This window comes from Phyllostomus hastatus, unplaced genomic scaffold (genome assembly GCF_019186645.2).
Source record: "Phyllostomus hastatus isolate PE091 unplaced genomic scaffold, TTU_PhHast_1.1 phas_scaffold_177, whole genome shotgun sequence".
NCBI classification, from domain to species: domain Eukaryota; kingdom Metazoa; phylum Chordata; class Mammalia; order Chiroptera; family Phyllostomidae; genus Phyllostomus; species Phyllostomus hastatus.
Window position 1 is genome coordinate 1,155,924 of NW_025334012.1, and position 27,966 is coordinate 1,183,889.

The 27,966-nt window shown below is 55.3% G+C and overlaps 1 protein-coding gene across 8 annotated transcripts; it reads right to left on the reverse strand.

Annotated features, from left to right (window-relative positions):
* Positions 1-1,929: 1,929 nt before the first annotated feature.
* Positions 1,930-26,226, reverse strand: SLC43A1 (solute carrier family 43 member 1). Of its 8 annotated transcripts, XM_045858293.1 has the most exons (16): positions 25,919-26,226; positions 25,620-25,780; positions 24,440-24,606; positions 16,012-16,189; positions 15,837-15,892; positions 15,630-15,706; positions 12,550-12,642; positions 10,773-10,906; positions 9,676-9,845; positions 8,414-8,560; positions 8,287-8,322; positions 7,938-8,076; positions 5,899-6,040; positions 5,550-5,623; positions 3,750-3,873; positions 1,930-2,636 (listed from the first exon to the last, which is right to left on the reverse strand). In XM_045858293.1, exons 3-16 carry the CDS (start codon positions 24,591-24,593, stop codon positions 2,490-2,492), a joined length of 1,671 nt encoding a protein of 556 aa, XP_045714249.1. In that variant the 5' UTR covers positions 24,594-24,606; positions 25,620-25,780; positions 25,919-26,226; the 3' UTR covers positions 1,930-2,489. The 8 variants fall into 8 exon arrangements, 7 of the variants coding, with proteins under 7 accessions (XP_045714249.1, XP_045714244.1, XP_045714245.1 ...); XM_045858288.1 differs by lacking the exon at positions 25,620-25,780 and having other exon boundaries at positions 25,919-26,050; XM_045858289.1 differs by lacking the exons at positions 25,620-25,780; positions 25,919-26,226 and adding an exon at positions 25,278-25,462.
* Positions 26,227-27,966: the final 1,740 nt, after the last annotated feature.

Below are 27,966 nucleotides of genomic sequence, written 5' to 3' on the forward strand. Positions count from 1 at the left end.
CCGGGGCGAGCGACTGCACAGTGGGGTCTGTCACAGGCCAGAGGCCACGCTCTCCGGGAAAAAGACAGGTGCTGCTGCCCTCCCTCTTTCTGGGAAGAGATGGGGAGGGGGCTTCTCCCGGGAGACTCGGGGCGTCGAAATTCTTGGTTCCTCATCCGCCGGCCCCCGCACCCCTCCTCCTCCTGCCACGTACCCTCTCCCTTCCCCAGCCATCTGTTCCACTCGGCAGCGCCGCGACAAACACGGCTCCAGCTCGCTTCCGCCCCTGCCCAGCCCCCTCCCCAAGCTCCCCACCCGGGTGGGGGGAGTGAGAAGACACCCTCCCCCAAGAGGCCGAGGTTTCTGCCTTCGCTGCCCACCGGGTCCCAAGCCCCAGCCGGGCAGGGGCCAGCGCCCAGGTCCCCTCCTCCCCCTCCTCCGGTCTCGAGGGTCGGTGGGGCTGGAGGTGCCGCTCGAAAGGGTGGGGACCAGGCAGGGGGCGGGGAGATCTCAAAGAAAGGCCGAGCCAGCCAGGGCAGGGGGCTGGATGTCGAGACCGCGGGGAAGCAGACTGGTGGGCAGGGTGTGCGTGTGCAGGGGTGCGGCTGTTCACTTCCCGGCTCCCTTAGCCCCTCCACCGCGCCCAGCCCCGCCCCTCCCCCACCCAGTCCCAGCTGCAGCCGCGCAGCGCCACCTGCCGGGCACCCCGCGTACCGGCGCACAGGCCGGGCTTCCTCCGCCTGCCGGAGTCCAGTGGGCTCCCACGCCTCCACCAGACTCCGGCGAGTCAAGGACCGGGACAGCAAGTGCAGTGAGACCCGAGAAGCCCTCTGGGAACCCACGGCAGCCGTTGGTGGGTGCTGTCCAATTCTGATTTGGTATTTTGCCAAAAGGGCAGTGTTGGAATCCAGGAGGCTGGGCTCAGATCTGCTATGTGATTTTTGCCAAGTCTCCAGACCCCTCTGGACGTTTTCTCATCTGTAAAATGGGTGGGTGAGTCTTTTCCATGAATGTCTGAAGAGAGTCAAAGACAAAGGGATGGCTTATCTGTAATACAGTCTGCTAGGTTCTAACATAGGGGTTCTTTCTCCAAGGTTTTCCGAGGGAGAGGAGGTGGGTGAGGCCTTGAAGGCCACTCTCAGCCCTGAGTGGGCAGCTGCGAGCCGGGCTGGGAAGCCTGAGACCTCCCATTTGCTGTTGACTGCCCTGGCAGGCCTGTGGTTGGGACTCAGCAGCCAGACTGCCCAGAGGTCCAGGCTCAGCTCCACCACCTGTGTCCTTTGGTTTTGTGGCCCAAACTTTCAGCATGACGTTGAGGACCTCTTGGGCTGTAGTTAGGATGACATGAGACATCTGTGCAGACAGGCATACCCTCAAAAAATGGTAGTGCCCCTTCCTGCCCCCTGCCTCCATTCTGTGACTTAACTCTAGCCTCTAAGACTTGTGTCCCAGGGAGACTAGTGGGATAAATAAGGTGTGTCTTCTGGAATATCACATGTCCTCAAACACGGTATCTTCCCTTGGTGCAGGCAATTTTAAAGCCTCACTTTAATGCTAAGAGTAAATATAAATATAGTGTAAAATAAAGCTCAAAATTTGCATGACGTTTTAGCAGATTATCAAAAAGTTACTTTCAACAGGCCCCCAGGGATGCTTTGGTGGGAAAGTGAGAGCCTTCCATTGTTTCCAAAGCATCCTGCCCTGACTCCTGTAGGGAGGAAGACCAGCCTCCCGGATGTACCCCAGCCGCTGGGAAGTGGGGGTAGGAGCAGAGGGCAGAGTCTGGATCCAGACTCTAAGGACAGGGCATGACCGAGGACAGGGAAGGGAGCGGGCCCGCCAGCCCTCGGTGGACAGGCTGGCACCTTGGGCGTCCTACTTAATGCCCAGCAAAACCTGGGTGAAGAGGGTGGGTGGGGGTGTGGGAAGACATAGGCACACACCAGCCAGTCTCTCACTTCCCTTTTTATTTCCTCTGAGATCTGCAAGAAGCAGCACCAGGGAGGGAACCTGCCCTCCAACCCCTGAAAGGGGCTTACTCCCCCCTACCCCACCCCATCCCTCAGCCAGCACCTCAGGCCCCTTTCCTCTAGGGAAAGGTTGGTTCCTACACACACACACAACTGCACACACTTGCATGCACGCTCTGAGCCTTGCACAAGCAGGGCTTGTTTGCTAATCCCACAAGCCCCAGGAGGCACCAGGAGGCTATAGGCCCAGAGAAAGGGCAGCTCCACACCCTGGTCTCCTCCAGTGTAGGAGGAAGACACCCCATCCTTCTAGCACAGGGGCTGTCTGTCTTCAGTCAAGGGTGCATTGCTTTGGGGGAATTTTTTTAGGGATTTTTTTTTCTTTTAGCAAGTCCCTACAAAAATAGAACTTCTCTTGGTATTTATAAATCCACATCCCCTGGCTCTGTGAGGATTACAGGTAGAAAAGCCGTACGAGGCATTCCCTTTGGTTGCTCAGGCCTTGGTGGCCCGTCACCCAGGTCCCTTGGCCTCAGAGGTCTATGCTGTCACCTCGGAGCTGCGCAGCGCCTTCTGTGGGCCCTCCCAGTCGGTGGCGTACTCCCTCTGGAGCTGAGCACGGTAGTAGAAGAGGTAGGAAGGTAGCAGGAATCCCAGGAGTGAGAAGAGCAGGAGGCCCAGATTCACCTTGAGGGCAAAGAGAGAGACAGAGTCAAGGAGGTTCTCATCAAGGAGGTCCTCATTCTCCCTCACCTTCCTCAGGGACCCAGCACAGCCTCCATAAAGGGAGAAGAAGGCAGCCATTTCAATCCAGGTCCTGGGCCAGGATGACAAATATAGTTAGCACTTATTGTGTTTAGTCACTGTTCCAGTAGTATCTCATTTAATGCTGAGCGGCCCTGTAACATAGCAGAGCCTGGTTTGAATCCTGGCTAACCCCAGTGCCCACAGGGTCTGGCACCCTCCAGGTGGACATGAGAAAGGGCAGCACCTGGCCAGGCTGCTCCTGAACCTCTGAGGACACAACAGTGAGATCATTTGGGGTGGTAAGAGGCTCCCAGGCAGCCCAAGGAGCTGGGGTGCACAGCCTGAAGGACAGAAGGCTCGGGAGGCCCAGCACTGTGGCCTCCTGTGGGCCAGGACTCCATCCATGTCCCACTCTGCATTACTCTGGGCATTTGACTCTGGGCAAGTCATCTCGACCCTTACGTGCCTCCTTCTCGGCGCTGCTGCAGCAGAGATGAAGCAATAAAAAAAGCACATGGTGTGCTGAGCACCTAGAGTGTGCTCCGCCGTAAATGGCAGCTGTCACTTTATCTTTGTTCTTGTGGCACATGGGGCAGGGAGATCAGCTTGCAGGAGGCAGGTCTCAGTTCAATGCAAGGAAAAGCCTTTCCAACAGTCCCCACAGTGGCTGCCTCATGCAGGGGTGGCACCTGTCACTGAGAGGTCTCGAGGGGCCCTGCTGTCGGGGTGCTGGAGAGGGTCCCTACACTGGGTGGAACTGGACTGGATCAGGGCTGGGCCATTTCATACATCACCCGGAAGCTTATTAAAAGCAGACTCCTGGGCCCAGTCCAAGAGCCTCTGATTCAATACGCTGGGGAACTTAACTCTCTGCAAGGGGTCCTGACGGGCAGCCAGCTCAGGGAACCCCCAGACTAGAGACTTCCAAGGCATCTCCTGGCTGAGGTGAGAGGAGCGGGGGGACTCTATCACATACAAGCCCACCACCCCCAACTCCTGGGCTGCACCCAGGAAGGGGGCTCCTGTTTCCCCCATGTCTCCCCCAGTTCTCACCCAGAAGGGGTCCCCTTTCAAGGGTTTCACCATGGCCACGAAGAGCAGCTGCTGGAGCAGGGCAAACAGGGCACTGATGAGGGACTGCAGACCTGTCAGCGTCCCAAAGTGGCTGGACGGGAACCTGTCAAGGAGAGGGGGCCAAGCGTGAAGGGCGTGTGGTCTTCTCCTGCCCGGCACCCTCCCAGTGCCCCTCCCCAGACACTGGCCTCTGCTTGCCAGGCAGGGGAGAGCCTCAGAGTTCAGGTTCTGTGTGTGCTCTTTGGTTCATGACCTGGAGGGTGTATGCCATGACTTCAGGGCCACCAAACTGGCCTCTGACACCTCCTGCCCATGTGATAACAGTAACTCAAGCTCTCTGAGCCTTACTTCCTCCACTGGAAACAAGGCTAGCTCTAACCTCACTGAGATGTTCATTATTCTTTTAACACCTATTTATTGAGCTCCTACTATGTGCCAGCTGCCAGTCTAGGCGTGTGGGGATTCAGCCATGAACCAAGCCGATTCCCGTGGAGGCGGGGGGTAGTCAGCCAGAAAGCAAGATACGGCACAGTGTGTTAGCCGGTGATACGAGCCAAGGAGAGCAGTTAAGCAGGGAAGCAGGGGAAGGGGTGGAGGGGGCTGTGTTGTAGACAGGATGGCTGGGGGCTATGAGTCTGAGAAGAGGCCGGCTAGGTAGAGACCCGGAGAAAGTGAGACAGCTGTGAGCCTTGGGGGAAGAATGTTCTGGGAAGAGGGGACATGCTTGGGGTTTATGAGGCCGTAGGGGGAGGGTGTGTGAGCAAGCAGGGGAGGGGAAGGAGGAGGGCAGCGAGGTCCCAGGGCCAGATCTTGTGGGGCCTTTTAGGCCATAATAAAGCCTTTGGCTTTTTATCTTAGTGAGGCAAGATGGGAAGCCATGGAGTGCCATGAAGAGACTTATGTCCCAACAGGTGTCTGCAGCTCTTGGGTTAAAAATAGCCCGAGGGCAGCCAGGACAGCAGTGGCAGCGGTTGGGGGTGGGGACCATCAGGACTGGACGTGGAGGGGCAGGATGGCTGCTGGACTGGAGGTGGGGCGCGAGGAAGTGAAGACCCGAGAGCGACCCCACAGCTGTGGCCTGAAACAAGGAAGGAGGACACGGCGCTGAGGCGGCGGACAGTGGGGAGGTTCCAACCAGGGAGTGCTGGTCCAGCGTCCCACAGTGCGCCTGCCGGGGCTATACGGGCTCAGTAACGATCACAACCCTGCCGCCACCACCACCGCTGTAACGTCCTGCATCACTGCATCGCACAGGCATGGGGGCCCCTCGGCAGTGCCTGGCAGTGGGAATCAGAAGAGAGAGAGGGGAACCGGGAGCCACTCGACGGGAAGCAGGAAACGCAAAAGACAAATGAGGCTGCGGTCTGGGAGTTTCTACGGGGCTGAGATAGAGGCCCCTGGGGAAACCAGTCCAGAGACAAGACGTAGGACCCAGGTGTTGTCAAGCCCAGTATGTCAGCTTCCTATGAGGGAAGACCTTCTGACGGTGCGCTTGTCCTGCAGCGGGGTGGGCTTCCTCGGAGGCAGTGAGCTCCCCGTCATGATTAGAGGGGCTCCGAACGGGCAGTGGACCAGACAGCCTCAGACCCCCACCGACCCGCTCCATCCATCTCATCCTCGGAGATGCCACCGTGCCAGGCAGGCTGGGGAGGACATGCACACCTACCAGGGCTGGGAGGGGTGCCTTAGCAGACGCCTAGGGCCCTTCTGTCTCTGCTCTGGGATCCTCTGGGGATAAGGGGAAAGCTCAGGAAGGCAGTCCAGCCCAGGCTGACTCACACAGCAGCGTAGAGGCCGCCACAGGCTGAGTGGTAGAAACCTCGGATCACAGTGTGCAGGACAAAGGTCACAAACTGAAACCGAAAGGGAGAGGGAAGAGGTTACGAGCAGGATGAAAGCAGGACAGGTGGGTGACGGGAGGAGGGAGCCTCACCGGGCCCGCCTGCACCTGCCGACCTTCTCCACAACCCAAGCACCTAGAGACGCTCCCTGGAACACCCAGAAAATTGACCCCGAGGACCACAAGAACCTCATCTCCTGGAAGGCAGGGGCCAGGGGAACAGTCCAGAACGGTCCCTTTGGAGGAGTCCTGGGAGGCAGGGAGAATGGGGAGAGCGGCCAGAGGTACCTGGAGGTGTAAGTTGTGGATCAGGCAGGTGATGCCAAAAGCCACAAGCAGAATGTTGGTCAGGGTGAAGGCATTGATGGCGTTGGTGAGCTTCTGGATCTTGAGGTAGCGCGGCCTGGCGGACTTGGTAGCAACGCCGTCCCTGATGAGGACAGAGTGTCACTGGCCACTGCAGCTGCCTCTACCTCCCCTGAAGCTCTCTGGTGCTCAGCCCGGCCCCTCCCCCTTCTGCCGTGCCTTTGCTGCTCCGGCCCTGGTTTCTCACAGTGCGGCTCCCCCACCAACTACACCAACATTACCGGGTGACTTCCTGAAATACAGGGTCCAGGGCCCCGGCCCAGACCTCAGACTCTTAGGAGCGGGGCCCAGGAATCTGCATTTGGACAGAGACTCCAGAGACACTGAAGTCTGAGACTCAAGGATGGGAAGGAACGTGGAGAATGGAGAGCTCTCACGCCATCTCTCTTCAGGAAAGCGTCTCTGCCCACCAGCCTGGACAAGTGTGACTGCCCAGCAAACCCCGCTCTGTTGCAGGGTCGGGGCTCCAAGGCCAGCCGGCCCACAGGAGGGCTCAGTAGGTTGGGACGAGGGCGGGCTGGCATGGGGCCTAGACAGAAGGGCCCTCCTAATGGACCCCGGCTACCAGGAGCAGAGGGCAGAGCAGGAGGGCCGGTGCCAGCCCCAGGGCCCCGCTGGTGGGGAGGGAGGCCACTGGATTGCTCCTTAGACACCTTCCTTCCTCATCTCCTTCTCCCAGCCTCGAAGGACAAACGGGGACTATTGGCTTAACGCAAAGAATGCCGAAGTCCGATGTTCCCAGTTCAAGACCCAACAGTGGTCTCCAGCCAACAACAGTCCCCCAAACCCCCGCCTCCTGGGGTGACCCCTGCTTCCTGGTATTCACATCCCATGGAGCCCTGCCACACTGCACCCGAGTGACTGTGTGACCACTAGAATGTGACGGGAGTGATGGCGGGTCACCTCTGAGATTACATTACGAAAGACACTCTAGCTTCTGTCTTGGTCTCCCCCCACTCAGACCTTGCCCTGGGGAAGCCAGTGGCCCTGTCGTGGGCAGCGCTTCGGAGAAGCCCCGGTAGGGACACGGAGCCCTCTGCCCAATAGCACATGGGTAAGTGTAGGAGCCAACGCTCCAGCCCCAGTAAACCCTTCAGACGATCGCGGGCCTGGCGGACAGCTTGCTTGCAAGCTTATGAGCCTGAATGTTTGTTTTCCCCCTAAAATTCACACATTGAAATCATAGTGCCCAGCGTGACCATATTAGGAGGTGGGGCCCCTGGGAGCTGATTAAGTCACGAGAGCAGAGACCTCATCATAGGATTGGTGCCCTTAGGAAAGGGACCCCACAGGGCTTCCTAGCTGTCTTCTGCTGTGCAAGGGCACAGCAGGAAATCCGCAACCCAGAAGAGGGGCCTCGCTCAACCATGCTGACACCCTGACCTCGGGCTTCCAGCCTCCAGCACTGTACAAACGAAATTTGTTTTTCATAAGCCGCCTAGCCTGTGGGACTTCGTGATGGCAGCCCGAACAGACTCAGAGAGACTCTGAGAACCGCTCGGCTACGTCATTCCTAGATTCCTGACTCCCAGAAACTCTATGAGATAAACGTTTCTTGTTTAAAGATGCCAGGTTTGGAGGTAACCCGTTATCCAGCAATAGGTAACTAATACAACCCGTCTTTGTAGCATAGGTTGCCCGCTACTAAAAGCTGTGTGGCCCTGGGTAAGCTGCTGAACCTTTCTGTGTCTCAGCTTCCTCACCTGTGAAATGAGGGTGATGTTCCTACCTCAGAGCTGCTGCAGGACTAAGTAAGACAGTGCCTCGTGCAGTCAGCAGCTGCACTGACCAAGCAGGCCGTGTCCCTGCTTTGGCCTCAGTTTCCTCTACTGTAAAGTTAGGGAGGTACCTGGCTTTCTCAGGGCTCTTGGGGGAATGACAGAAGACGCTGGGTGTGAAAGCACGTGGAGAATGAAAAGCACCGTCTGTCTACTTGCTGTCCCCTTCGCAGTGCGGCTGACCTGGCGTCTCCGAGGGCAAGGCCCTCAGCGGGGGTGTCCACGCAGTCCTTGATCCGCCAGTCCATGATGTAGCCGATGAGAGGGCAGGTGAGAAGACACAGCAGCTGCATGGCCCCGAAGATGGAGGAGTAGAACTCAACTGGCAGGGCGGGAAGGCAGCGGGGTCAGGAGCGGGCAGGAGGGACGCCAGCAGCCCAGGTGAGAAGAGGGACTGCCCACATGGCCTCCCTAGGACCCCACAATCTTAGATCTCCCAAATGCCCGGGGTGACGGGGTAGGTCCAGGCTCCCTGCCAAGTGGGCAGTAGGGGTGTGGGTGCAGGCCAGGGTCCCGGCTTTCGCCCCCCTACCTGTCTCTTCTGCCCTTTGTTTCAGGTCGGCTGTCTCTGTTGGGGGTAGCAGGAAGAGAAGCCGGGTAAGAGGAGCTCAACCAGGGGGACCCTCCTGTGCCCCCCAGTGGGCTCAGCAGCACCTCACCATGCTCCTGGCCACCGGTCACAAGGAACTCCAGCATCTTGTTCATCGCAGCCATGTAAAAGATGACCCGCAGCTGGGTTATGCCCATGGTGAGGAGGCTCCACAGGAAGATGGGGGAGCAGAGACTCTTGCAGAAGGGGACAGACTCTGGGGAGACAGCAGGGGGCGCCCCTGAGCCCCAGATCTTCCATTTCCCTCTGAATGTCCCAACCCATGCAGGTCCAGTGAAGGCTCTGACACTATGTGACTTTGGAGAGAAACTGGTTTCTTCAAAAACAAGGGTTCAGGCCCTCTGGCTTCTAAGTTCTTGCCCAGCTCCATAACTATCTCAACAGAACATTTTTAGGTGATCTCTGGATGTAAAACCATATGCTTGGTGTGGTAATAACAACTCTAGCTGCTTTTTATTAAACAGCTACTACGTGCTGCACACTCAGCACATATTACCCTATTTAATCCAACTGGACAACAGCCCTATCTTTGCCACATACTATAGATGAGGAGACTACAGCTCAGGAAGTCCACTGAGCTCACGGGGCCAGGAGCTGCGGGCCAGCCAGACTCAGCTCACGCCCAAAACTCGGCCATGGGAGAACCAGCAATGGGGATTCCACCCTGATAACTGCAGTGTTCTGCATTTTACAAAGGGCTTCTGCATCCATGGCTCCATTCAATCCTCACAACTAACTTCAGCTTCCCTGAGAGATGGGTGTTACCAGTGCTGGTTTGAGAGACAGGAAAACGAGAGCAGGGCTAAGTGATCTAACCCAAGTCAGGCGTGTAAGTGGGGAGCGGGACTCAAACCCCTGTCTCCTGACTCCAAGGCCAGTGACCCTGCCGCTAATCTGAACTGACACCTTGGGAAGTAGCCCAGGCAGAAGGCGGGTTGAGACTCCTCCTGAAGCCAGCAGGGGGCGTCGGCCAGCCAGGTGTTGGAGGACCCAGCTCACCTGATGCAAGAGGTTCAGAGGTTGCAGGGAACCCTGATGAAACCAGTTGCCTTACAGGCCTGGAGACTCTGCCCTATTCCCTCTCCACCCCCAGGAATCCAGTTGAGTACCCCCAAATCTGAACTTGACAGAATTCTCTGAGCTCTAATTCCTGCTCTTTCCCATTCTGTAAGTGGGGACTGCCCGCCTGCATCATGGGGTGTCGTGAAAATTGACGAGGGGAGAGATGGGCCCTTGGGGGCGAGTGCTCGCTGAGCACGTGGACCCGCCTTCCCCAGCCCCCCCAGGCTGGCACCTTGAGCAGACACTCACTCTCATCAGGGTTTTCTGAGCTGCCAGGAGCGTCCTGAGAGGAGATGTCATCCCCCTCCACGCTGGGACTCCTCTGGCTCAGCCGCTGGCCCACGATGGTCACATGGGTGTAGAAGCGGTCACCTGTCACCTTGTGATCCAGGGCCAGCCCGGTAAGCTTAATCTTCTTCCTGCCGGCAGCCAGGCCGGAGCAAATAGGAACCAGCCCTGCAGAGCCCACCCCCAACACCCTGCCTCCAGGGGCTGCCCCAGTCATCCTTGGGGTGCCCAGCACTAACATGCCCCTGGATGAGCTCCACAGTGCAGGGCTCACTTCCGAGTCCCTCAGAGCCTGGCCCAGGGACCAGCATAGCACCCAGGAAATGAAGATTAGAAGAGTCGTTTTCCACTGGGGCTGTTGCCATGGAGGCTGCATTAAGAATTCAAACTGGAGTCAGAAAGCCTGGTTCACAACCCCACCCGCCTTTCAAAGGTATGACCTTGGGAAAGTCATTTTGGTCCCTACACCTTTGTTATTGATGGAGTTAAGGGCTATAGGAGAATGGTATGAGCTAAGCACAATGGCTGACTTAGGAGGCACTCAGTATATACCAGCTGTTTGGTGGGCACCTATGTGCTTGGTTGTGGAGCACCACACACACACACACACACACACACACACACACACACACCCTGGTGAACTGACAGGGAGCTGGGAAAAGCTGGCATTCAGGCTACACACAAAGGGTGGTATATTTCTTTTGTGTCCCCTCCTGGGCCTTCATGGCTATTGCTGGGGTCCCCCCTACTCTGATCCCGTCCTCCAAACCAAGAAAGGATAATAATAATAATAATAATAATAATAATTAATAATAATAACAACAGTCACCATGTTTTGACTGCCTGTTATGCACCAGGTCTATTCCAAACACTTGGTGTGCAGACTCAGGCCCACGGTAAGGATGAGAAAGCGGAGCTTGGACAGCTCAGGTCATTTGCAAACCCAGGTCTCTCTGACTCCAGAGCTCACTCTATCCATCGCACCACCACACCCCTGGCCTCCCCCTCTGTAGGCGGGAGGTCCCCCCTCCACCCAGCGCCCCCACAGAGCCACTCACGTGTAGCTGCCTTCCTCAGGAGCGGGAAAGGACTCGGCGGGCCAGTTGAGGGCACAGTTCAGAAAGATGAGGCAGGCCAGGCCCGACCAGGTGAACATGATGACCACAAAGAACACACCAGCATTACAGAGCAGCTGTGGGAGGAGGGGGCAGACTCATGGGGAGGCCGCCGGGCCCCAGACCCCCCTCTTCCAGGCTCAGAGGCCTCAGAGAAGGTCTCTTCTACCCCATTCCCAGCGTCCACTTTGAAGATGAGGAAGCCAAGCCTAGAAGTTGAGAGGCCTAGAAGAGAGGCAGCCCTCCATCCCTTTCACACTGCTCCACCCTAGAGTGGGGGGCAGTAGTTCCCACAAGGTGCTGAAGCTGCTGCCCACAGCCCAGAATGTCTTTGAAATCTCAATTATTATCTTAAAAAGAGACACACTTTGCCAATGACTCCATACATGTTTGTTTTACACAAAACTGTCGTGTCATTTTGCAGGTACCAAAAAAAGGAGAAGTGAGCTTCTAGGTTTACAAGGCCCAGCCAGGTTTATCCTGCCCCTTCCTGGCCTGTTCCCTGGGGGAAAGGTAAACCCAAGCTGATAAACCTTATCTCACCTTTCCCAGGGGGAGGGGGAGTGTGCGAGGGCCCTGCCCAAGGCCTCCTAACCCAGGACAAGCAGGTCTTGAATTGACTGGGATTCTGTGCCAATGTGTCAGCCCCTCTGCTGGGGAAGCCAGGTGTGTGGGATGGTGTCACTCCTCTCGTCCCACCAGCCACCCTCTGCCTGGAATTGTGCGCCTCTGCCCTCCCCACCCTCAGGCTCCACTGCTGCCCAGGAAAGCTGCAGCTGCTGCTCCGGTCCTCCTCCACCAGGGAGCTCTTTCTTCACCGAGGACAGGACAGGACTTCAAAGGGCGGAATCCCAAAGGAGTGGAGATAAGATCTGGCTCCTCAGGCCCCACTGCCTCAGCTGAACAGAAGGGAGAGCCACCACCTTCCCTGCCTGCTGCTGCCTGACCAACTGGCAGCCGCCTCACCAATGGACACTTTCAAACTCCTTTGGGGACACTGGGCAAGTGCCTTCTAAACTAACAAATTAACTGCCTAAGGCACATTCTGAGGGGCATACTGTGGCCCATTGGAAAGGGTGCTTTGTTACCATTTGATATCGGAGAAAGAAACGAGGCCTCAAGCTTGCCCAGAACCAGAACTCAGGCCTTCTGACTCTAGGTCCACCTTGCTGACCTGTCTAGGATCTGGCCTGGCATAGATTAGCTTTCTGACCTTGCCTCCAAGTCAGCCAGCCTCTCCAGGGCAGGGGGAGGAGATGTGGCTGGAAAGATTGGGGGAGGGCAGAGAACCAAGAGCTTTGAACGCATGTGAACAGGTTGGACTTGATTCTGCAGGCAAAGCAAGTGGGTGTGTGAGTGAGTTCTCCATCAAAGATCATTCTGTAGGTCATGTGAATGGCAGATGGTAGAGGGAAACAATCACAGGCAAGAGGACCCGCTGAGAAAGCCTACACTGGCCCAGGGAGAGGGTGAGGGCCTGGGCTGGGACAATGGTAATGGAAAAGAGGAGAGAAGAGAAATCAGACCCTCTAGTGGGCAACAGTGCCTGAACTCTTCCCACTATGCCTCTGTGCTTTTCCCAGAGGTGGAGGGAACTGACCTCTGACTGATAGGAACTGGGTCACCAGACACTAGCCACTATGTACCCAGCCCCACCCAATTCTTGTGTAAAGACAAAAAGAAAACAGTGACCTCACCGTCCCCCCAGGCAGTTCCAAACCTTGATTCCTGGGAATGTGATGGCCGAAGAGGCGTAGGAGCCGATCATGAGGGCCATGATGGTGGAGCGCAGGTTCCCAAACATGTTGGGCAGCTGAGGGAGAAGGACAGTGCCCAGTGAGTGGGGGGACCCTGACAGCCGCACAGGCCTCCCCTCTCCCAGCCCCACCTGAGAAATGTGGAAGCATGCAGCCCAGCGTCCTCACAGCGAGCTCCAAGAACACCAGCCCCACGAGACGCCACACAGAAGTTCTAAGGCAAGTCGATGTTGGAGACTGCTCCGACCCTCTCCCACAGGCTCCCAAGGCACTTCAGCATCTAAAATTCTCCCAAAAGCACCCTCAAGAGAAATACGGTCAATTTGTTTAACCCCAGGGTTTCCCAAGTTAGTTCCTTATGGAGCCCCTTTATCCTGTGATGCCTCTTAACCCATAAAATGAATGTTTAAGAAACACTGATCTACTTCATGCCCTGGCTGATATGGCTGGTGAGTGCTGGCCTGTGAACCCAAGGGTCACCGGTTCGATTCCCAGTCAGGGTACATGCCTGGACTGTGGGCCAGGTCACCAGTTGTGAGGCATGCAAGAGGCAACCGATCAATGTTTCTCTCCCTCTCTTTCTCCCTCCCTTCCCCTCTCTAAAACAAATAAAATCTATTTTTTTTTTAATTTTTAAAAATTTTATTTATTTTTTAGAGAGGGAAGGGAGGGAGTTAGAGAGAGAAACATCAATGTGCAGTTGCTGGGGGTTATGGCCTGCAACCCAGTCATGGACCCTGGCTGGGAATCGAACCTGCGACACTTTGGTTCGCAACCCGCGCTCAATCCACTGAGCTATGCCAGCCAGGGCAATAAAATCTTTTTAAAAAATAAAAAATAAAAGTAAATAAAATAAAAAAGAAATACTAATCTACTTCCTAAGTTATATAAATGTCAAATCACTATGGTGTACATCTGAAACTAATGTAATATGTCCACTGTAATTGGAAAATAATTTGTTATGTCAACTGTTATTGGAAAAAAAATTTTAAAGATTTTATTTACTTTTAAAGAGAGGGACAGGGAGTGAGAGAGAGAGAAAGAGCAATGTGCAAAAGCTACATGGATCGGTCGCCTCTCCCACACCTGCAACTGGGACCTGCCCAGCAACCCAGGAATGTGCCCCCACCAGGAATCAAACCATCGACTTTTTGGTTCTCAGGCCAGCGCTCAATCCACTGAGCAACACCAAATTTTTTTAAAAGGAAAGAAAGAGACAATGATTTAATGCAACTCATTTGACAGATGAGAAAACTGAAGTCCAGAGAGGAAAAGGAATCTACTCAAGTTCACAGAGCACGTTAATGACATTTTCCTGTCTGGCCATTCTAGTTTTGTTCATTCCAGACCCCAAGGCTGTGACCACGGCTGGCTGGCTCCGTAATGAGATGGTGCTCCTCAACCTTGCCAGTGGCCCCGAAGGCCTGAGTCCACAGTTTCTGCTGAGCCAGGACCAGTCACGGGAAGGGCTCGGGAGGTGAGGGTGGGACCATGGCAGCCAGGTGTCTGCGTCACAGAACTCCTACCAGTAGGGCATTAACTGACTGCCTGTTCTGCTCCCTGGCCTGAGCCAGGCCCCCAGGGCCGGGGAAAGCAAAGTCACACCCCACTCTGGCCCCACCACCCTCCCCAGGTCAATAGATCCCACAGCTGGGAAGGGCCTTAAAGGCTTAAACCCTCTCAACAGAGGGGAAAACCAAAGCCCAGAAGGCAACCTCAAATAGCTCCAGAAAGGAAGGTGGATACACACAGAGAATGGAGTCCCCCACCAACCTCCAAGTAGCTATGAGAAGGGTGTGGGGCCAGGCCGACCCCTACTCCCTGGCACCTACCTGTATCAGCAAGGCATACTGCCAAGGCCACCAGGGAAAGTGCCAGGACCAGGACCGGCCAGGCCCGTGGCGCCGCCCCCAAACCCAAGGGTCCCAGGGCACAGTCTCCACCCAGCACGGCCCAAGGCCAGCCCCGCTAACCCCAGCTGTCCCGACAGGCTGGGCAGCACTAGATGTCCTGGCTGGGATCCGTCCTGGCCGGATCCGAGCTCAGGCGGAGGCCCGGGGGGGGGGGGGGGGGGGGGGGGGTGCCGGCGCCGGCCGAGGGCGAGCCTGCCATTGGCTGGAGATTACGGGTGGCCGGGCCGGGGGAGGAGCGCTGGGAGGTCCTGGGAGGTCCGCAGGCAGAGCACCCGAAAGCCAGCCCCGCTGGAGAGCCAGGGCTGGGTCCAAGGTTAGGATCCCCGCTACGGCCGTGCTGCGCAGGGCGGCAGAAAAGGGATTTAGGGCCCTGAGCCAAGATGCACAGAGTGGAGAAAGGGTACGAAGGGGAGCGGGGCGGAAGAGATTTGCTTCCTTAGAGAATTGTGAAATGTCCCGGGCTGAGGGGAAATTCAGCCAAAAACACCCAGTTTGGTGGTCAGGCCGCTCTCATACGGAGATAAACAGCCAGCTGCTGCCAGAAACCGCTCCCCTCGCCACGCACTCATAAGCCTTGAACCCTTATGCTCGCTCACCCACATACACAAACATATACACTTAAAGTAACACAAGCAAAACTCACACACACGTGTAAGAGGTCGAGCCACGTGACGGGGCCGTTTTTGTAGGTCGAATGCGGTCAAGTGCCGGCAGTTTCCTACACTTCAGTCAAACACGCGCGCGAATACCTGTGCCTTCTCACACGCCGTCCCAAGGACAGGCCCCGAGTACACGATGAGGCAAACACCCGCTGTCCCAAGCTGTCCCTCCCCTTGTCACTATCACATTACCTCGTTTTACTTTCCAGCACTTTCGACTACAGACAAAACGTATTCGTTTTCTTGTTTGGGGGTTGCCTGTGTCCCCATCCCACCCCCCCCCCGCCATGCAAGTTCCAGGAAGCTGAGGAAGTTCAGTTCCCTTTGGGCTGCAGGCAGGGTGCCTAGAACAGAGCTCAATAGACCGTCACACACACGTCCACTGGCCACTATCCACTGTCACCTTCACTCACTCCTACCCCCACCCTCCCCTGGGTGCCCTGCTGCCAAGCCAGAGCCTATCATACTCACCGTGAGTGAAGAGAACGTTAGGCAGATGCCACCAAAGCCGTTCAGGGACAGCGCCAGGAATATCAATGGAGACAGAACTGGGAAGGGGAAAGGGGTGAATGAGGGCATCTGGGAGCTGTGGGAGGCCAAGGGCAGAAGCTGGGGTAAACGTCCACCTCCATCCCACTCATTCTTTCTCGTGGGGGCACAAGAGGCTAGACCTCTCACCTTCGGTGTCCCAAGAGGCCAGGGCCATGAGGGTGCAGGATGCAGCAAAGCAGGCGCTGTGGAAATTGACAGGGGAAGGCGGGGCCGGTGATCGGGAATACTCTGAGCCTCCTCTCCCGCTGCAGCACCAGCCCCTGCCCCTCCAGCTCCCCGAGGCCTGGCCCGACCACCTCACCTGCCAAGCAGGCGGGTGGGCCTGGGGCCAAAGCGGTCCATGACGATCCCCAGCGGCAGGGTGGTGGCGCTGAGCACGAAGGAGCCGATGGTGAAGCCCAGGTTGAGCATCTCTTCCTGATCGTCACAGCTGGGCTTCTGGAGCTGTGCACCTTGAGTGGTGTTAGTGGTGTTCTCAGCTGAGGAGGAGGAAGGGAGGGAGGGCTCAGCACATACCAGCAGGAGCAGCTGGGCACAGGGGAGAGCAGCCTGGGGCCAGGGGCCCTGTGCTCAAGTCCCATGCCTCTGGTTTACTGCCAGCCAGGCGACCTTGGGCGGCCTAGAGTCATGTCCATGCTGCTGGGGAAGGGACTCCACAAATGGCAGCAACTAGTACCTCACCCAAAGGGAGTCACACACCTAATCGGAGGCCTCGACTAGTTCAAACACGATCATAGACATCACGTTATTTTACCAAGTCATAAGATCCACTCAATGTCCCAGCTTAGGGTGTGCAGACCCCCAACAGGAGGCACCCCCGAATCTGGGGGACAAAGTCAGTAAGTGATGCTTAGTTGATGTAACAAGAATTCACTTAAAACTCAGAGGAAGCTTTCCCCATAAATAACATTCTGATAAAAATAGCCAATATTTACAGAACACTTAACTATGTTCTAGGCATTGTTCTCAGCAGCCACTGAATGAACCCAATACAGCCCCCACGAGTCAGCAAATAAAGTATCTCCATTCTCCAGATGATAAAACTGAGGTGCAAAACGAGGACCATGGCACTGCCCTCCCCACACCCTTTAGGAGTTCACCCGAAGGACTTGTCCCCCCAGATAAACAGCCAGCTTGGAGTTGTGACAAGTTATGAGAAAAGGCTTGTAATGCTTGTGGTGGGGGAAGGTGGGTGATTTAACTACATTCAGTGCTCAGTGAGCCATGAGGTGGCAGCTCCCTTGCCTGTTTGTTACTTAGGCATCATTGCCAAGGGCAAACTCAAGGTGCACCTGGAAGGCAGGCAGACCAGGGCCTGGATTCCCACCACCATCCTTGCTTAGCTGTGCAGCCTTAGACAAGTAACGGCCTGTCTTTGAGCCTCTCAGGTCCCTTGCCTGTAGAAGGGGGCAGCGAATGCCTAGCCCACAGGCTCCTCAGGAGACTCAGCTGGAGAAGGTGAACGGAGACCTACGCACAGGGCCGGGCCCACAGAAGATGCTCCTGAAATAGCTGATGAAAGGGAAACGATGCCCCCCCACCCCCGGGAGAGTCACGATGTGGTCAGCCTCTTCTGTAGGTGGGCCCCACAGTGAATAAGACAGGAAGTTCTCAGCTCTCATGGGGCTTCTATTAGATAATGAACAAGAAGATGCTGATTCAAAGAGTGACAGGTGCTGAGACAGGGGGATGTGATAGTAGTGCCTGGACGCAGGGGGCAGGGGTGGGGGGAGTACCTGCTCTCAGTGGTGACAAGGACCCCTGACTTCAGATATCCGAAGGGCTTGCAGGTGGCAGAAGGGTGAGGTGATCTGAGCGTTAGTGTAAGGAAGCATGTCACGAATTTTCAGATCATGAGTGCTGGCCAACCAGGCGAGGAAGCACCTTGGGCCTCGGGGAGTTAGTTTCCCATCGGTAGGTACCCGCTGCTGAGGAAGCTGGTGCTCAGGCCCCTGGGGGAGCCAGTTGGGGGTTTAGACCACACAGCTTTTGGGGTTCAGGGTGACACCATAGTTTAGTGATTTTTACAATCACTGTTCATTTCTCCACCAGCTTCGTCAGCAACCATTTGTTCAGTCTGCACTCACTGGTGGGACAGCTGTACGACCGACAGGCACTCTGCTGGGGCAGTGGGTAAAGCAGGAAGAAATGCAACGGTAATTTAGGCTAGAGACTGCCGACAGGGGACCAGCAATGGCCCACACACATGTTCCGCTTGGCTGGGAAAGTGAGTGCCAGTTTAACATCAGGAGTTGTCACATAAAAACCCAAAATTCTGGCTTCTCTGTAAGAAGTCAGAAGACCTGGCCACTGCTGGGGCCGAGTGGAGGCTGCCCCCTGCCCAGGTCCACTCAGCCCCAAGCCCTTGCCCTCTCTAAGTCACCCAGGTCCTCACCTCACTGTTAGCTCTCAGTATTAGCCATCTCACACCTGCCCTGATTTGCCAATTATTAACTGGCTGGCCTCTGGTGGCACTTGACACTGTCCCCGCTCCTGAGTCTTTGACAATGAAAAGGCACTTTCTCCCACAAACAGTCCCACTAGCTCTAAATTAATCAACACCAACTTTGTGCCAGACTTTTTCACGTGGTATTTTTTTAAGACTTTATTTTTTTTGTAAAGAGGGAAAGAGAGGGAGAGAAACATCAATGTGTGGTTGTCTCATGAGCCTCCAACTGGGGACCTAGCCCACAACCCAGTCATGTGCCCTCACTGGGAATTGAACTAGTGACTCTTCAGTTCACAGGCCAGCGCTCGATCCACTGAGCCACACCAGCCAGGGCTCACATAGTATTTCATTTAATCCTTACAACAACCATAAAAACGTGAGTATATGAACCCCATTTTATAGATGATGAGGGCCTGAGAAGCAAAGCAACTTCCAGCCTCGCAGCTGCTTACAGGCAGGCTCAGCTTGAAAGTGAAGACAACCCCCATAGCCAACGATTTCCCGTTGCACTGCAGGGCCTCCGTGTCCTGAAGAGGGCAGCTTAGTCAGTTGCCCCAGCCCAAGCACCTGCTGCCAAGTGCGGGCATTCTTCCCCTGGTGCTGAGTTCCAGCCTCATGCGCTGCTAATAGCTCCAGGTCAATTAATGCATTCGTTTCTCTGCTTTATCGATCAGCCTCTTGTGAGTTTGACTAATACGAGCTAGTTCACTCTAGCGACCTGAGACCTGATCACTCTGCGTGGTTGGAGAGAGCCAGACTTCTGAAGCAAGCGGGAAGCAGGTCAGGATGCAAAGACCTCGTAGACCTCTATCCGTGGCAAGATGACAGGAGAGGTCTTTGAAGTGTAACCCAGCTGCCCACTTTTCCAGACAAGTCAAGTGAGGCATGGGGAGTGGGACAGGAAAAACATACCCACTAAGTCAGTAATGAAGTTGGGCTCAGGAGCCAGGGAAAACAGTGTCTCCCCAAGTGTGGTGTGCGTAGCAGGCGGGGTGCTCACAGTGGGTTTAGGAGGCACATGGAAGCTATTTAAACAGGTACCAAAACACATATGTGATACACACACAAATCTATATATCCATATGTATATAAATGTCTGTCAGAAACATGTATGCACATGCATGTATTAGAAACATGTGTGTGCAATACATGTGTGTACATGTGTAAGTAACACCAAACCCAAGATTCCAAGGACAGTACACTTTAAAATAAGGCCAGTTACTTTTTTAAGTGGGTTGATTTAAAAGAAAGTATTTAGTAAATAACAGCACCTCTGGCACACAGAACTAGTAAAACCATGATGGTGAGCTACAGATGACTAGGTCTGAGAAACACTGGAAAAACGGGGTCAAGGTTAAGCATTCTGCCTCTGGAGTCAAGAGCAGAGCTCGATCCGGGCTCCACTAGCTGTGCTGCCAGAACCCAGAGGCCCTGGCACCTCACCCGGGAAAGGCGGATAATGGCGGCGGCCCCTTGCGAGGCTGGCTCTGAGGACTGCCGAGCACACAAACACCCAGAAAATGATCCCGTTTTCTTCGTCTCCCAGGCAGCGAGCCCTTCCCACTCTGCTGCTTCACCTTCCTGCAGCTGACAGACACTTTCTCCAAGACGCCTACAGGACCGGGCTCTAACGGGCCGTCTTGTCTTGTCTACATCTGGACTCCTGCAGGAGGACGCGAAACTGAAGTTGGTCAGGGACAGATGTCTAGGGCAAAGGTTCCGGAGTCAGAGCTAGGACTGAATCCTCACTCGGCTTCGTATTTATTAGCTGTGTGACCTCAGGCAAGTTCCTTAGCATCTCTGAGCTTCAGTTTTCTCTCCCATCAAGGGATTAATAGCACATCACACCATACACTTACATCACAGATTTGTTGTGAGGACGATCTAACTAGCAAATAGTAATTGCTTGATGAACTTTAGCCGTTGTTCTCTTCTCTGGGCACTTAGGCCGGACACAAAGTAGCCATAACTGAACTGCTGCTGCCTAAATTCTGAGCAACAAAATCCTCTTTGGCTGTGACACCCCTACAGGTGGGTCAACCACAGGGTACACCTCGACACAGGGACAGCAGAAAGCACCGAGAAGACGGAGGGTGTAGCCAGGGAATGCCAAAGCCGACGCTAATGAAGAGCTCAGTAGTGAGCTCCACGTTTGTTAAAGCAGGGGTCCCCAACCGGTACTGGTCTGGGCCCATCAGGACCCGGGCCGCACAGCAGGGGGTGAGTGTGAATGTACCGCCCTTGGATCTTCCTGAAACCATCCCCCTGACCTCCCCCCATGGGAAAACTGTCTTCCACGAAACCGGTCCCTGGTGCCAAAAAGGTTGGGGACCACTGTCAGTTAAATGACATCATCCGGTGCTCACATCATTGTATAGACTTAAAGATCCAGAGAGGGTAGGTGACTTGCCTAAGGTCACACAGCAAATGCTGGCAAAGCAGGGTCCAGAACAGAATAACAACCCCCCACCGGTTGTCTTGAATTTTGCGATCCTGCTCTCATTTCATTCTCACAACAGCCCTGGAATAAGGAGTGTTGGTGGCTTAGAGTGGCTGAGGTGTTAAGAAGTTAAGTAACTGGCTCCCATCAGCCAACCAGCCCAGAGCAGAGTTGGAAGTGAAGCCGCTGCCTATTTCCACACACCATGGGGACACGGATTCCTGGGCTGATTCCATGTTCTCAGGACTCTGTAGAGAGAGAGGCTCAGACCACAGTGAATGTGGCTTCAAGGAGCAGAAAATAGGCATTTTTCATAGGGCAGCAGGTCTAAGGCCAAATAGGATACAGCACCCCCAGTATGATGTCTCAAGGACTGAGGTGGGAGACCCTTGAATGAGAGACAGGTGAGGGCAGAGAGACATGTGCCGGGCCATCAGAGAGTAGACAAGTAAGTTCTGAGACTAAGAGGAGAGTTCACTTTGGTCACCTCCAGTGACCCCAAATACCCAGGCTCAGATGCACACTCACTCTGGGCAACTCAACACACCAGGTGGACACCTCGCACCACATACAAAACTTAACTCTGATTGGGCCACAGATCTAAAGGTAAGTGCTGAAACTATAAAACTCCTCGGAGCAAACACAGGCGTAAGTCTTTGTGACCTCCGATCAGGCGATGGTTTCTTAAACATGACACCAGAACACAAATGGCAAAAGAAAAACGACACAGATTGGACTTCACCAATATTGAAAACTGGTGTGCTCCAAAGGACACCATGAAAGTGTGAGGATGACACACAGTGGGAGAAAAATTTTGCAAATCACTATCTTACAGAGGACTTGTATCTGGAATATAAAGAACTCTTCCAACTCAATAATAAGAAGGCAAATGATGTGATTACAAATGGGCAAAGGATCTGAATAGATGTTTCTCCAAAGAAGATCTGCCCATGACCAAGAAGCACACGAAAAGATCCCCAACACCACTTGCCATCAGGGAAACGCAGGCCAAAACCACAAACAGTAACGCTTCATGTCCACTAGAAGGGAGACAATAAAAAAAGATGAGTAATGGCAAGTGGTGAGGATGTGGAGAACTGAAACCCTCATACACCACTGGTTGGGGAGATAAGCTCTTGCAGCCACTTCGAAAAACAGCCTAGCCATTCCTCAAAGGGTTAAACAAAGAGCTTCCCAATGGCCCAGCGATTCCACTCCTAGGCATACACCTAAGGGGAAGGAAAGCATATGTTCAAACAAAAACTTGTACACAAATAGGCGCACTATTCCTAAAAGCCGAAAGGCGGAAACAACCCACAAGGCCACCAGCCGAGGAATGGATAAGGATGAGGAAGGCGTGGCAGATCCATACAACGGAGTGTTAGTCGCCATGGGAAGAAACCGAGTACGGCATGTGCTACAATTAGAGACAAAGCTCGAAAACATCTCGCCAAGTGAAACAAGCCTACCACCGAAGACCACATACTGTAAGAGGCCATTTATAGGGAATGCTCGGAACAGGCAGACCTATGACAGAAGGTAGACCAGTGGTTGTCTAGTGCTTGGGAGTAGAGGGGCGTGAGGAGAGTGGGTCCTGCTAATGGGCACAGGGTTGCCTTTGGGGTAAAGAAAATGTGCTCAACTTGGCTGTGATGATGGTTGCACGACTCCAAATAGACCACAGGCCATTACGTCGTACACTTTATTTTTGGTTGTTGTTTTCCTTGGCAGGCATTAAGTATATGTATTCAACTGCAACTATTTCTTCAAAGATGATTTCTTTATTTTTAATAGTTTTATTTTTCAATTTTTCATTAGGGTTGGCAAACAATATTATACTCATTTCAGGTGCACAATATAGTGATTAGACATTTCTATACCTTATGAAGGGACCACCTGATCAGTCTAGTACCTCTGTGGCACCATACATGGTTATTACAATATTATTGCTTATATTCCCTGTGCTGTACTTCATATCCCCGTAACTATTATTAAGTTGTATAGTTTAAGTGCATAAACTGTAAGGTGTATGACTTATATCTTACTCAAGCTCTCGTCCATATTTTTTAAAAACTTAGGTGGGAGGATGGGCAGCAAAAGAGAAGCAGGAGTTTGGGGGGTGATGGGTCTGTTTTAAGTATCGATTATGGTGATGGCTCCTGAGGTGCACGAGTGTGTCAAACCTCATCAAAATGTGTGATGCGACGTCATCTTCAATATAGTTGATTTATAAAAAAAAGGTGGCGAAGGCAGGAAGAAGCTGCTAGGTTGGCAGTGGCGGCACCAAGGCCACAAGGACAAGTCCTCTCCGGTGTCCACGGTAAACAACTCCAAGGGGACCTGGGCTCCCCCACCTCCATTTGCCAATGGGGCTCTGCCAAGCCCTTCTAGCTTTCTGCCTGGTTCTCTCAGCTACGCTGGAACGCCCATCACTTCATCCCAGACCTGCTCCCACTGGCCCAGCTTGCCTTCCCATGCCAGGTGCCAGCTCTAGTCTCTACTCTTCCAGCCCCAACACTGTGCAACTGGCGCCACGCCTCCATGCCACCTGCTGCTTCCTTACAGATAACCACGGCAGGGGGGAAACAGCCCCTGGTAGAGCCTGGGCTGCCCAGAGCAGAGACCAAGACCTCCCCAGCGCCACCCCAAGACCTCAGCCCTCTCCCACAGTCAAGGCTGGTGCCCAGAAGGAGCTGAATTGAGGGACCGAGTAAAGCCAAGAAGACACAAACATTTATCAAGCACCACTGGCTCTCACAGCACTCCCATGGGATAAACATGATTCTTCCCGTTTTTCAGACCAGGCCATTGAACCTCAGTGTTGTAAGACACTCACTGATGTCACCCAGATGGTAAAGTGGTAGAAGCTGGAATTCAAACCCAAGCTGGTCTTCCTCCAAGAGCCTGTTTCACAATGTGGAGCCTGGAGGAAGAGAACGAGGGGAAGGGCCGAACTCCAGGTCCATCCAGGTCCTTCGGTTGACCTTGCAGGGCACAGCCCTCCTTCTCAGAAAAGGAAAATGCCCTTCCAGCTGTTTTCTTAGAAATGGAATGCACCCTGGCTAGTGTAGCTCAGTGGATTGAGCATGGGCTGTGAACCAAAGTGTCGCAGGTTCAATTCCCTGTCAGGGTACATGCCTGGGTTGCGGGCCATGACCCCCAGCAACTGCACGTTGATGTTTCTCTCTCTCTCTATCTCCCTCCCTTCCCTCTCTAAAAATAAATTAATAAAATCTTAAAAAAAAAAAAGAAATGGAATGCTAGAATTCCTACCTTCTAGTCACACCAAGTCAAGGTTATTGAAATGGAAAATAGGAACTATCCACAATGCCTTGCCTAGAGGAAATACGGCTCGTCTTAACTTGGTACACATGGGTGATTTGAAGACCTGGGGGCTCAAAGGTCCTGAAAAAGGAGTGCAGGTCCTTTAAGGTCAACCCACTTTGTCGGCTCTGCTGTGCCTGTTTAGCCTGCAATAGTCAGAAGTCCCTCACCAGTCAGCTGCAGCACTTCCCCTTCTACAAGTCTCCATCTTGCTCTAGACCTGAGGCTGCTGACGACCTAGGACTCTGCCCGTCAGCCCAGGAGCTGCATGCCCAGCAGGGTACGGGGCATTCAGTGAAAACTGAACTAGATGAACCAGGCAGAGTGGGCAGACAGCCGCCCATTCTCTAGATGAAGTTTGAACAGGTTCAGGAAGCAGCCAGTCCAACTTGTGTCCAGTGGTCCAGTTTAAGGAGCCCTGCTTTCTGTCCACTCAGCCACCTGTCCTTCCCCAGTGTCCACCATCCCCCCTCTGCCGCTCCTCTCCCAGCCCCACCGGCCCCTTCTTGGGCATACCTTCGCACAGGCTGGAATAAAATCCCTCGTTCTTGAGCATGATCAGCAGGGAGCCCCAGCCCAGGAGTACGGCAGAGAAGAAGAGATTCTCCAGCACAGCCGTGCAGGCCATCCACCAGCGCCTCCGGTACGCCTGCTGCAGCGTGGGGGCCATGCTGGCCAAGAGCCTGCACAGGAACAGAGCGCAGAATGGAGGGCCCCCCAGCGGCCCCTGGGTAAGGTCCTCCATCGTGGTGGCTCTTGAAACCCCTCGAGCCAGCCCACGAGGGGACCTTCAGGGTGGCCACATAGATCCCTGAGCTTCTCAGAAGGGACAGCCGAGCTGGCTCTGGGCGCGCTGGCGGTGCCAGGGGCGCGCGCAGCCCTGAGCTCCCGCCAGGCCACTATCGGAAACAAGAAAGGTCCTGTCTGCGCGCAACAGCTTCCTGGCGCGCTGCCAGGCTCTTCCACCCAGGACAGAACGCTCAGAGCCCCGCTCCCAGGGGCCAAGCCCTCACTATCCCAAGTCCCCAAAGGTCAGCGAGAGGCAGAGCGCACTCTGAAGCCGCCAGTGACCAGTATCCGGCCTCCCGCGCTAGGAAGGACCCCCCAGAAGCAGCGGAAGGAGGAAGGGGAAATCTGCCTCTGGCCTAAGACACCCCTCTTCCTGTTGCCCCTATAAGACCGCGCCTCTCCTCTGGGACTGGGCGACAGCTAGCCCTCCCCTACCCCGCACCAGGCGATCCGCGTCCCTACACGCTCTCAGTCCAAGCCAACAGCTGCCACGTGGACCGAGACCCAGGGCGGGCCCAACTGCGCCCTTGGCGCCCTGGGGCGCCCCGGGGCGCCCCTCACTCACTCAGGGCGCGGAGCCCCACGCTTCGCGCCTCGGAAACCGCCCTCCGGCTCCTGCCCCGGGAGGGGGCTCGGCTCCGGCAGGAAGTCCGGCGCCCGCTGACTTTATAAGGGCAGTGGCCGCTGATGGGCCGGCTGGCGGGTGTGTTTACCAGAGAAAGAGAAGAAGCCCGAGCTCCCCCCGCCTCGGCCGCGGCTGCCACCGCGGGAGGAGATGGGACCGGGCGGCGCGGGGGCGGGGGACGGCCAGCGGGATGAGACCAGGGGAAGCGGAGAGAAGTGGGACGGGCAAGGGCAAGGGGTGGGGGGAGGAAAGCAGGAGTCGCTTCTCTGGGGACCTCAGTACCTCCATCCGAGAAATGGGACTTTAGATCCGGACGCCCGGGCAGGTCCGTTCAATCCCAAGGGAGTCGCTGGGAGCAGAGGAAGTGCGGCCAGAAGGGCCCCAGAGGAGGAGGGGACGGGAGGGAGCCGAGCAAAGCGGAGGGCGGGACGCGCTGGAAGAGACTGAACGAGGCGCCGCCAGACCCCAGGGCGCAGGTAACGGGTTTTTCTCGGCGAGTCTGGGAGTGTCGGCGGCAGCCGGCCCCCGCGGCTCTCCGCGGACGCGCGGCCGGGGACCCCGGAGCCCTCCCCGCTGCTCACCTCAGGTGGGGGGCAAACGCCCCTCCTGCAGCCGCGGACGCCTGTGGGGCGCAGCGCCTTGGCGGCGCGTGCACGTTCTCGGGGTCCCGTGTCCGGCTGGCCCAGCCGGGACCGGCGCCGGCGCTCCTCGCTTCTCAGCGTGCCGGGCCCCCGCCGCCTCCGGGGCTCAGCCCGGCACCTCGGTGCGCTCACCCCCTCTGCCCTCTCGGAACAAGTCACGGAGCTGGGAGCCCTCCGCCGACACCGGCCCGGGAAGCCGGGCAGGGACGAAGTAGAGCCACGGCGTTGATACTTGTATTTATACCAGTCCGGGGCTGCACCCCGAGGTAGGGGCGGGGGCTCCCTTCCCTTCCCCTCCTCCTAGGTCAAGTTTCACACACACGTGACTCGCACTCTGGTCCCCGGCACCTAAAATTTCCCCCCGTCACCTCTCCCCCTCTGCACCCCCTCCCCCAGACCAAACCCGCAGCGCCCTCTCTATCCTTGATCAAAACAACCAGAGGTTTGGCTGGAGCGGACAGGCCGGGACGCTGGACAGGCTTGGGTGGGGTTTTTAACTGTGCAGCTGGAAGTAATGTTTTTCAAGACGCAGAACGATACCGATTGCTTCAGAGTTAGATGGAGGTCTGAGTTTGGAAACTGATTGGCCTGGGTTACCTTGGGCCGCTTGCTTTACCTGTCTAAGCCTTGGGTTCCTCCCCTGTAAATTGGAATAACCGCATAGCAGTACCTGCCTACCTGCCTACCTGCGGGAAAATGGCAGATGGAATTGGGGGTTCTGGTACAGGTGAAATGCTCAGAACCGGGCTTGGTACCTAGTAGGCATAAAAAATGTTCATTGTTGCTGCTGCTGCTGCTGTCATTATAATTTTCAGAAGGCCTGGTGATGGGATGCTTCTAGACACTTATTAACTGATTGATTCCTAATACATTTCTCAACTTCCTGGGCCTGTTTCCTCATCTGTAAAAGGGAAGGTGTCACTGCTGGGACGGGCATGTGCATGGATGAGGTGACAAAGGCAAATCAGTAGAGAGCTGAGCCGCGTGCCGTGTGTCGAAAGCAGCACTGGTGGTAGCCACGGAGCGCTTGGCCACGTGAGCAACTGCCCAGGGCGGTCCGAGAAGACGTCAGGCAAGAGGGCATCTCTGAACAGCTGCATCACCAAGCCAAGAGAGGAACTCAGATTTGCTGAGTGACTACTATCAGCCAGGCACCTCCCAAACAAACACTGTCATTAAATCCTCAAAACATCATGGTCTCACTGAAACCTCACAACTTTCCGCAGACGGAGAAGGCTGGTGGCTGGCAGGTGGAACGCGGCTGGCAGAGGCAGGATGCAGACTCAGACCTCTCCGTCTTCCTCGTCTTCCTCGAGTGGCCCTTGCCATTCCTCAGGGTCCGGAGGACGGCGACCGACAGCTAAGGCCTCGCCGCGGGAAAGGCACAGGGAGTTCTCCCTGGCAAGAGCACAGGGTCCGGCTCTGATGGTTTCAGTTCTTCCAATTCATTGCTGGCTCCCTGAACTTCCAGATCAAGGTCAAACTCCTTAGCTTAGCACCAGGGGCACGAGAATAAAGGTTCTAACCCAAGATGGTCATGGATCCCTTGGAGAAGCAAATAACATGTTATGTGTGAACTTGAGCACACATACACATTTTTCCACTCAGATTTTGCTTTCCACGGGCTCCAGGGGTCCACGGACACCCCAGGGCCATCACACTCGACCTCCCCCAACCCACAGGTCCATGTCTTCTCCCAGTACACTGCCAGCTCCCTGAGGACAAGGGCCCGGCCTGCTGTGTTCACTGCCGTATCTCCAGCTCCTGCAACAGCACTTGGCATCTAAAAGGCGCTCAGTGAGCACCTGTGGAATGAAGTGTGAAGCCTGGTTTCACACCTCCTTGCCCTTGCACCTGTTCTTCCTGTGGGGATGAGAGAGTCCCTTCTTCATCTCTAAGGTCCTCGTCCTTTAGAACTCAGCTCAAGTTTTACCTCTTTCTGGAATTTGCCTGATCTCTTAGACCGGCTTAGGGACCCTGCGCCCACA